Below are 11785 nucleotides of genomic sequence, written 5' to 3' on the forward strand. Positions count from 1 at the left end.
CACTTGAGAAAAGGTGCATAGGTTGCCAAAGACAGCGGTACTTTTATGTGTTCCATTCTGGAGTTAACTTACTTTAAAATTAGGTTTAACCTACAAAAACACATGTGCTTATGTAGTAAAAGCACATGGCCCATAGCAGAGGTGACACCATTTCATGTTTTATATAACACAAGACAAACAGCTTTCAAAGGAATTGTGATAATCGCATTAGTATTCAAATGATATAATTCATAAAAAATGTTCTTAAAATGAAATGAAATATAAAAATATTATTTATTAAATAAATGGTTAGGGACAATATGGAAGTTTGTCGTCTTTCTTGTGGGAAACAGTTATGGTGACAATAACATTATGTAGAGTATTTCTGACAAATTACTGTAATAGGTTCTTTCTGTTTATGTTAATGCACTGTGCTTTAAGGTTTATTGCTGGTGTAGAAAGTGAAGTAAAGTGCTATTGTATTTTTTAAAAACCAGAGTGCATTACTGGAGCCTATTTGAGGAAAATAATATCTTGATAACATTCCCCTATTGTTTAATAGAAAGCAATGATTAATTTTCAATAATCAAAAATAACATTTAATTCTCAGTGTTTTGCTGTTGAAGATGAAGAATCAAAGTACATATAGGCATATTAGTTTGTTTACACGATACATTTTTGGAAGGAATTACTAGCAGGTGAAAGTAAACTTATTCCAGGTTTTGCCTCCCTCCTGGTGGGCTGACATTGCTGCCTCTAATGACTGACAGCCACTTTAGACTGCAAACAAACCACTTGAGTTGTCAAAGTATTTTAACAGCATCTTTCAAGATAGTTTTATGGACTGTTTATGTTTTTGTAAGAACTGAGTATTTAGCTGTATACTGCATTTGATGGTTACATTTCACACATCACATACTCTACAATGTAGAGATGGACAGTTATATCATGCTGTATTATAATAACTTAGGAATGTTTACTGCCAGTAAAATGACTTTGATTGTTAGTATGCCATAGAGCTAGGAAACTGCATGCTTCTCTAATTGAAGTAGTGTTCACACACTAGAGTTAAGCATGCATATAACATACTTAAGCTGATCCGATACAAGTTCTCATGTGATCAGCCTGATATAGGTTTTAGAGTACAAATACAGTATGTACATCCAATTTGAGTAAAGAAACTTAAACCTGTTTATAACCAGGCAAATGTATTTATTTTGTGCAATTTGGAAAAGCTAGTTTTCAAATCTATATTTCAACTGTGACATGAAAACTATGTTTTATGTATGGAATATTCGACTTTAAAAACATACTTAAAAAAAAATTACTTTAATGGAGGATTCACCTTGGAGAACTAGTAGTAAATTCCTGGAAGATAAGTCCAAGGTTACTTCTTCAGAAAGATGAACACAGTATAGTATGTTTGTTTATTAATGGCAAAACAGAGAGGACATGTTTAAGAATTGTTCTGGTCAAATGCACACTACTGCATAGGCTATCCATTAACATTGTTTATAATTAGTAAATAAAATAAATACTGTTAGATCTAAACACCATGTTTAACTGGATGATTAGGCAATACAGTAAAATCAATTAAAGGTAGTGTAGAACTTCTCTGATGAAGGGTCTAACAAAAATAAATAAATACTGTTAGATCTCCGGGTCCAAGCAATGACTGTTCACAAGAGCTGATTACTAACATGTAGTATCCATAAACACATGTTTGATGTTAGGTAAGACCATTATATTATAATATTATATTATTTATAGTTCAACACCCTGGACACAAACAAACTAGTCTAGGAGTGGGTGCCAAAAAGTGGGTGTGTAATAAGCAATACTTTGAGAGGCACCCTGGGGTTTCTTGGGTGAGTTTTGTGTTAAGATTAGGCTGGATATAGTAGGTCTTAAAACAAGCTTGGTGTTCCTGCTTAATTATCTTGCACAGCAAAATTACATACTTGACGCTACTGAGTGTTCCAATATAAGTTTTATCATATTCAATTTCCAGGAAATACAAGCTCCCCATAAAAACGGTAAAATGTCCAAAGCAATAAATGGACAGGCTGATATGATTACATTTAGAAAGGTCAGTACATAATCGTGTCATCAACCGTACACATAACATACTTGTGTGGTTCTATGGAATTTAATAAATGCGTTTATATTATTGGTTTAGGATCAGAAGAATCTAAACAGGTCTCCTGATTAAACAAGTTCAGCCAAGTGCAGCCATAGAAGGAATAGCACATTGATTGAGGGAAAAACCATAGCTTTTAAAAACCAATTAAAGATGTATTGTTCCCCTGAAAAAATTATTCTTAAACATTTTTTTGTTGAATATGCCATTTTAATGTCCTATAATATAATAGTTATGCACTTTGACCAAAAATTACATTTAACAAAATTTATTTATTTCCCAAGTGAAAACAATTTTTTTTTTGTCTACGCAAGTGATTAATTTGATTAAAACAAAAAAAATAACCTATTTAATGTCTGATAACAATTAATCTTCATTTTTCATGTTTTTGGGGGACGATACATCTTTTTTTTTAACTATTCGCAAAAATGATTCCAATCTTATCAATGTTGTGACATTACTGATGCCCATCTCCTCCCATAAGCCTTATGGTGTATGTTCTACATAATTTGCGCTACTACAGGATATCGTGTACATGTCACACACATGCCGACTAATGCGTTGCAAGGATACTAACAAGGGACAATGAGGTGACTCAAAGGTCTCAATTGTATAATTTTCTGTTATATGTACACACCTACGTGTGTACTGTATGTGGCCTATTTGATTTGATTAATTTCGTAATTTCACATACCATGCATTATTTTCTCTTTGAAATCCAACCTGTTCAGGTTGGATCTAAATTCAACATTTAATGTGCACCCTCAATAGCTGCTCTACTCCGCAACAACAAAACTTTTTACAAGGCCTAGCATTTAAACCAAGATATGGAATTAAATGATAATAATAGTATACTTTATTACAATAAAAATACATGTCCTAGGATAAAATTAAGTGGGAGTTGGATACCTTTAGTTACTATTAATTTACAGTTTAAACGACAGTATGATTCTAGTCTACAGGGTTACTATATTTCAGTTTCTTAGTGTCACAATCTCTAATCATTTTAAACCAACTGTAGACTTAAATTAAAAACAATAGGTAGTTTGATTATATCTGGGTCGAGGAATCTTATTGGGGTCAAAGGAAGTACTCATCAGTAACGATTTTTGTTGGAAATGCAACATACTGTACTGCCATACAATACTCATGTACCTTAAAGCAGGTCAAGGTAAAGCCAGGTAGCAAGCGGTTCGACTAGGTTAATCTGACATACTGTATTCCCATCACTTCAACTAATCTTCAACCAACGTACCATCCCAAAAAACAATGGTATTGTCAATGAAATATTATTAACAATAATTTGAACAACTTTGGTGCCGGTTTGAATTAGCCCTGACCAAACGTACAATGTCCAATAAAAACAAGCAATCGTACTAGTCCGGTAAACTTGTTTGATGATAACATTTATTTTTAATTGAGAACAATTCTCCGCTCAAGCAAGTCCTCCACACCATCCAACAGTATCCAACACCAAATACAATATGTTACTTATCAATTTACAGGACCCCCAACCCATGCTTCTAAACCAAGTCTCAAGGCTCTCAGTAGCAAGGATTTGAACCAATGACACTGGGATTTGTACGCAAGCATGTCAACTAACAAGCCACAATAAACACTACTGCTCAGTTGCTGACAGAAGTTATAGGCAAGACTGGATATTAGCCATCCATCAATTAAATTATGCTTCTAGCGGACATTGTAACACAAAACCAGATACTATACACTACATCATGTAGGAACATGTGTGATTTACTACTCTATTACAAAATCAACAGATGTATAAACTATTGACCAATGAGAATCCAGCAATTGTTTTCATTCACAGCTGTATGCTAGCTTATTAAATCGGATGGTAGTATAACCTGTGTTCCTTATTGTTTGTGCATTTCCTCTATTAATCCCAGTCTCAAGTATTTAATACATATCTGGGTCAAATTCTTAATGACAGATTACTGCAAAAAGTTCAATTCAACTTCTAGTTGTGATCTTAATTTAAGACCCCAAGGGGATTTGTTGTATGACAAAGGACAAATGTGTTGACAAGATTTAACACTAAGTTAATAAATCAATGTGAATGGTTTAATATGGTAATTCCTCACTTGTGATGAGCAATATCATAACCAATTATTTTCTTATAGTAGATATATCACAATCATTTTTATTTTCCTAAATATTGATATATTTTTAATAGTAAGTAATAGTAGATACACTATATTAATATTTTTTAAAATCACAATATTCACAGTATATTTGTTTAATAATTGATTATGGTTTTTCTTTGTCAATATTCAATGTCAAGGATTTTATCCTTTTATCCTAGCTATTATTCCACGCCTGTTGATCACATGAAGTGATAGCAATGCATGACTTTAACCATAATTTGGGGCTTTTCTTATGGGAACGAGGGTGAACAAATGTAATTTAAAGCAAAAAATAACTAAATTGTCTGACAGACAATGATTTTTTGTTAAAATCTTTTGTCTTTTTATGAGTGAAATAATTAATTTTTTTTCTACAGAAAACTGCAAAATGGCCTATTCAAAAGTACATTTCTTTACAAACCATCATGGGAAAAAATACTGCATTATTAAATAATACAGACAAATACTAATATTAATTCAAGATTGTCTTTGTATTAGAACAGTGAAACAAAAGATAAAGAATTCTATTGTAGGAGAAGTGGTAGTTTGGTCAGATTAAAACAATAATCCTTTGTTAAAATTCCAAATTGTTTATCTCCATGCAGGATAAAATAATATTCTACAGGAAAGTCCAATCATAACCAATTTACCATAAAGAATAAAAGAAAGAAAGAACTGTTGAATCAGGCAACCAGATTTCATTGTTTATTACTACAGTATTGTATAGATATTATCTATGTGCATTTATGCCAAACAATTAGGGTCAATTGATATCTTCAATACAAAAAAAATAGGAAGAACTTTTGTCCTTGAAAATATTCAACAAGGTCTTAATATTATATAAAACCACGTTTGTTTTTATTTTTTGTCGAACAAAGCATTTTGGATGCAGGGTAAAAAGAAAATTAAACATACCTGGATCGTGGAAAGGTACAAGAGCAAAATTCTGAAGAGGTTGCTCTCTTCTTGACAGAGTCTCTTCAAGAATTTTGGCAGCCCCTTCAATAACTTGCACCAAGTCATCGTACATGGAACCAGTCACATCAAAAACAAATGTTAATGTCGATGCAGCGATTCCAAAATGCGAGTTTTCATCTTCTTCTTCTGGATAATCACTAGTGTCAATAGCAGTACCACCGTTATTTGTATCGAAGAAAACTTGAGGCTGATTAAAAGTTTGCGATTTTACACCAGCTTGTTGACAAACAAAAAGAACGGCCAAAAGGCCGAGTAATGTTGATTTCATTTTTTATTTTATCTGCTACCTATTAGACACCCATTAGAAAGTTCGAGAGAACTTGGGAAAATTTGTCTTTCTAAGAACTCCAAAGTTGAATCGATGAACAATCTTGATGAAATTTAATAGACCTAATTAAAAAACCCAGAAAGCTAAGCCGGACTTGTGTGGAATCCCAGCGATACCAACGTTGCCTTGCTATCCCGCTCAAGTCCAGTTGCTGAATGCTCGAACGCCTTTGATAGCAGACTATTCATTGGCTAACGAGTTTATCAGCAGAAAATCGGTTCCAAGTTTTCCGATAAGTTTTTACTTACGCCTACTAAAATAGCGCCACCAATAGTGTAAAAACTTTGTTTTATACATAACTCTATATAGTACAGGAAAGATATGCTCAGAATCAGTAAAAGGTTGAAAAAATTGCAACAGAATTTTTTTCACCACAATGCATTTCTATAAGGTCCCTATATGAACATACTAAAAGTCTAGAAAAATCCAGGTAGGGGAAATAGGTTTTTTTAAACAAAATGGCCGCCAATGGCGAAAAAATGTCTAAAAATGAACAAAAAACATATATTTTATATCTAATTACCACTTGATAGCAGTTTTTATAATGCTTTTTATATTTCTCTAGTGTCAAACATTTAAACTGCAATATACATATTAATTTAAGTGCTATTTAGCAGCAAAAACACACATTTAAGTATCAAGATATCACCACGGTTATAATAATAGACGGTGTCTAATAAAACAGTTCATTTACATTTATACTGTCACAACAATAGAATTATACAATCTTAGAATCTATTAATCCATTCATTTTTATTGTCCAGTTATCATCCTCTGTCTATAGGTAGGAATTAAGCATGTGCTGATGCCGTGGTATTCGTCACAAACAGTGGTACTGGTGGTAAATTTGTCATCAATGGACACATCACGCCATTTGTAACTTTCCATCCCCCAGTCTGTGGGTTGAAGAGTATTTTCTATCCACTGCTGTACCATGGTAATATACACGCAGGGAATGACATTTTGCAGCATTTGTTGTTGGGGGAATAGACTTTATTTCAAGTGCTGTTTTGCTTTTTGCTACTTTCTCCCAGAACGTATTCCTCCATACAGTATATAGCTACCAATGCCAATTCCTCTAATGCGATTGTTTCTTTTTTTGGAGACGTTTGGTTTTACAGAGTTTGTAAGCATAGGCCTACTACTGCCCAGGTGTTATGACTTTATAAGACTAACACCTTTTCCTATACCAAATAGATAGGACGTAGTAGTATCACATCCATGGATTCCATGTATAAAAAGCAAACTAATTTTTGCAGAGCTTTACACCAAGAACAGACTTTACATGCATTCACAGTGCTCCCGCATCGAGAACATACGGTATTAAATCAATGAATGAAGCAACCGTGACAGAATATTAATTTAAGAGGAAAGAACATATTATTACACATGGGTCAAAATCAACCATATTCATCAATAAAGAAGCAGTGCAAATTCCCTCACATATACTATTTCATCATCTATGTGAGACAGTCATACACAATGCATCAATTGTTGAAAAAGAATCTTGTACTTTTCCTGCAGCCCTCTTTTACTCCATTGACTCCATACACACTGCTAGACTACTCAGAAACCTTCATCTCACTGCCCACTGTATGTTATCAATGGGGGAGCACTGCTACATCAAACCTCTTGGCCCGAAACAGCAACATTTCAAGACATTTATTATGTACCATGTATGTTTGTTACGTTATGTGAAGGCAAAGTAAACTCTTGTGTTTAATGGCTATAAGTATGGGCCGTAAGTAAATTTGGTTTAGGAAAAGGTGTTGGTCTTCAAAATCATCACATCACAGTTGGAGTTGTATGTCAAATTCTGTAAACCAAACAGTTTCCAAAAAAAAAGAAAACATTGCATCAGGAATTTGGCATTGGTAGCTATATATGGAGGGAAGTCAATGGATACTTTGCTGCAAAATTTCATTTCGTGAGTCTTTATTACCAGGTATAGCAGTGAATAGGAAATACTCTTCAACCCACAGACTAGGGATGGAAAGTATTGATGACAAATTTACTACCAGCACCAGAGAAACTATTAAAGTTGATTAGATGTACCTGTAAATAAGGTTGTAGTAAAATGAATTGCAGTTGCAGAAAATATGATTTGGACTGCTGCTCCACTATTTTTTAAGAATGCCACGGCATCAGCACATGCTCAATTCCCCACCAATAGATGGAGGATGAGATACTGACAAGATGAAAGTGAAATTACCGCATTTATTTGAATAAATGCCCTTGGTGGTTGATTTTTAAGGAGGGTAGTGGGGGCGTGTAATCGTCGTGAGGAGTTTATTCGGAGAGGCGTTTATTTTTGTGGGTGTAATGTGGTAACATGTATAATCAAATAAATACACCCTTTTATTCGATTTTTCTAAATGTAGCGTTTATCCGAATAAATACGGTAATAGATTGTGGCGCAAGGATTTTCCCGACGAGGGAGGGGGGGGGGGGGGGGGAAGAGCGCAGCTAGCATCAATTGGCTGGGCCATCAATGGGAGCGCACCCAGAAGTTCCGACAATATTATACCGGTAAAGGGTAGTTTTACTCACTTTTAAAAATGAAAATCCTTGAAACAGCACTCAATGGGGTATTGTTTTATATTAGGAAATATCATCATATTGTCTACATAAAAAATAGCCAATTGGGGAGAGGGGATGGGGGGACGGACAGACTCCCTCACCCTTCCCGTATAATACCCCTCCCCACTGGCACCACCAATGTTGTAATATATTGTTATAACAGTACAAATGTAAATGAACTGATTTATTATTAGACACCGTAATCCTATGCATTAAGCATAGGAAGGACTGCGTTTTATATATTATAACAATAGGGATATATCTAGATACTTAAACATTTGTTTTTCGGCCATTTTCTAATTAACAGTACTTAAAATAATGTGTTTATTGTAGTTCAGTTCTTCAAAATTGTAAAGAAATATATAAACCATTGTAAAAACTGTTATAAAGTGGTAATTAGATCTATCATTTATGTTTTTTTGTCCTTTTTAAGGAATTTTCGCCATTGGCGGCCATTTTGTTTAAAAAAACCTATTTCCCCAACCTGGATTTTTCTAGACTTTTAGTATGTTCATATAGGGACCTTATAGAAATGCATTGTGGTGAAATAAATTCTGTTGCAATTTTTTCAACCATATTTCATAGTTTTCCTGTACTAATACTATCCTTGACGGTCTTGTCAAATAATACGATTACTAAATGATTGCGGACGTACGGTAAAATGTCCAAAACATTAGGATATTAACAACCGATTTATAATGTCAACAGCACAATAAAGGAACAAACTCAGACTGTAGCACCACTTTTCTTCCGTTAGTAATTTATTAAACGAACCTCGGTAATTGCTTTTAACACTCGAAAAAGTTATGGTATCTCTCTCTATCTGATTTACGACTTGTTGCGTTGCGAAAACGCATATTGTTTTTAAATTGTCTTTTTGAGATTTCTTAGGGTAGCTTAACATTTAAAATGTTAAAACATATATTGTCCTTGTCCCCTTAAAAGGGGTCTACCGTGAATAGAGTACGGTATGTCCCAAAGGTGCGGTTACCATTCAATTTGTAACCACCATCATTTGTGAACGGAGAAAGCAATCATCTTTGCTCTTATTGTTCCTATTTATCCGTTCTCTCTCATTCTCCATCAAAATTATATATTATGAAGCACAATTCAACGACAATTACATAATGAATGTAAATGACATGACACCATGACTGAAAGGGCCTGTGAAAACACCAAAACTCTGTATATATATTTTTCTGATCTCTCTCTCCTCGATCCTATAAAATATCTATCACGAGCACGTACTGTTAACCACAATTTGACATTAAAACAAAGTATAAATTGAAGTCATTGAGGGTGTGTTTGTGTGTTCGGAATCGGACTGCTTTGTATCATCATGGAGGGTCCAGATTGTGTGATTCATAAACCAAATCAACAGTAACATCAATTATTTTCAAAACATTGATTTTAAAAAACATTGATTTTCAAAACATTGGTTTTCAAAACATTGGTTTACTCATGGAGGTATGGTTTACTTAGGTTTGGACTACTCGATGAACGATACCGTATACATTGATAACACCAGCTGAAGGCCCATGGCAAACAGCAGTGTTTACCTGAATGACAATTAAATTCTCTGAAGTTCCGCAGGGCTTGGAAGAGATTCCACTTCTAGCTAGGGTCAGTCACCCTGACATGCGACTGGTATCAAGTATGATGAGTCCAGCAGCTCATGGGCTCTTAGACGCTAGATGACACCGGATTAACACCATCTGTTCGATATAATCATGATTTTCTATCGCGGATTCTTTCATATTAATATGTATACGTTTATTCACCTTTCGTCAGCTGTTATTCAAATTCACAAAATGTAAACACGGATCATTAGTATTTTAAACTTTTAATGTAACTTGCAGTACTATCCCCTTTTTATCGACACCACCATCTCTGGCGTCCCTCCCGTCTACAATTCCCCGAATAAATAAAAATAAATCCCGCAAAATAATCCCAAAACAATCTCAACTAAGGTAACTTGGGGATTAAAGCGGATTTCTTACAAACCGCTTCCCTAAAATATTATTTCTTTGTGTTTCATATTACCACATTAGAGGTAAGTAGTTTGATTAATGATTATTAAAATACAAATCTCTGTTTTTCTTCCTGAAAAGGGAAGCGTTGTTGAAAGTAATGGGACTTAAAGGATACTTGAAGGCGTCTATACGCAAAGGAGCGACGGAAGCCTCAGAATTAGTCTGTTGAATCTAAGTTTACAATAAATTACCAATTGTCAGAAGAAGACGACTAATGAAATGCAGTGCAGGAAATCCACAAGAGTGTCTCCCTGCAGAGTAGTAGTTATACTCGTTTGATTACAATATGGTAAACCAATCCATTATAAGTGGATGATCTACGTGGATTATGTCAAGTGTTAAGGTTCGAATCCACCTTGAGGCACCGTCATACAAGGCCTTAAATATTAATATGTGGATTGTACGGTATACGGGAATGACAAAAATAATAGTTTCAATTTCAATTCAATTTATTTTCCACATACGACACCCACAAGCATATACATGGCCCGCTGTACATATTTTAAGGTCTGTGCAGGAATCACAGATGTAACAAATAAATAACACTATATTATATTATATAAAAATAAGCAGGGTGGTATTTACTCACCAAATAATAATATTTAATATGGTTATGGTTAATAAAAAAAGACCAAACAATTAGAACAATTACACAAAAACAACTCGTATTATAAAATATTCTTGCAGATTACTTTCAATTTGTTGAGACGTCATGTACCGATACGAGAGGGCTACGCTTTTTTCTACACGTAACCACTGCATCATTTCATGGAAAATCCTGTTACCAACCGATATATAAGTAACAGAATTTGTGGCACTTTCAAAATACTATGCTAATGTACTGTAGATCCTTTACATGCTACTGAATTTAACGTTAATTTAAATCCTGATTGGAACGGAAGTAGTAGCCGTAACTCCATAATAAATAGAGGGAAATATCCATGAAGGATTTCAAAGCACATGCAGATCACATGTATTGAACGCGTCGAAAGTAGAATATCAGCATAACTTTTGCTAATCGATAGTTTAATAATGGCATTGTTATTACAGATTTATTTTAAAAAGATCCCAGATTTTGTCCTATGACCGAAAGTAAGTGTTTTAAGTACGATTTTACCGATCACGTGTTTATTGAACGATAAAATATCAGAATAACGTTTGCTAATCGATTGTTTAATTTAATGCAATTAAATCTATTATTTCGGAATGAACATAATTCCGTATAAAATTTGAAAGCGGCCCTGACCATCTATAAGTTTGACAATCTCAAGCAATAATTATAATATTAGGGCCTAGATATAATGAAATGAAATCGAACAAAATGAAACGGTAAGTCAATAATTGTAGGATGATTTATTAAGAATAAACTATTTAACGTTTTGTAAAAATTACAGACGTTTTACATCAAAATCTTGAAAGATATTTTTAATCATAAAACGAGGTCATGCCTAGGCCTAGCCTAGCTTATATAGCTAGAGGGGGTGTGGGGGAGGAACGATGGAGCTATAGAGCTATAGAGCCCTAACCATGTCCCTAACTTCGGCACTGTACAAGAAAACAATATTCTGCAACCATTTGTTAAGACGAATAAAGTTATATAGGC

General features: G+C 34.0%; 1 protein-coding gene across 2 annotated transcripts in view; it reads right to left on the reverse strand.

Annotated features, from left to right (window-relative positions):
* The window catches only part of LOC144838551 (hemicentin-1-like), a 73111-nt gene extending 67387 nt beyond the window's left edge, over positions 1-5724 (reverse strand). For both annotated transcript variants that reach the window (XM_078693961.1, XM_078693959.1), the window contains exon 1: positions 5179-5724. In XM_078693961.1, the coding sequence (XP_078550087.1) occupies positions 5179-5509 (331 nt within the window). In that variant the 5' untranslated portion in view covers positions 5510-5724. The remainder of the gene's footprint in view (positions 1-5178) is intronic.
* Between the last annotated feature and the right edge of the window lie 6061 nt (positions 5725-11785).

The sequence above is a fragment of the Antedon bifida genome, chromosome 3 (assembly GCF_963402885.1).
Source record: "Antedon bifida chromosome 3, ecAntBifi1.1, whole genome shotgun sequence".
NCBI classification, from domain to species: domain Eukaryota; kingdom Metazoa; phylum Echinodermata; class Crinoidea; order Comatulida; family Antedonidae; genus Antedon; species Antedon bifida.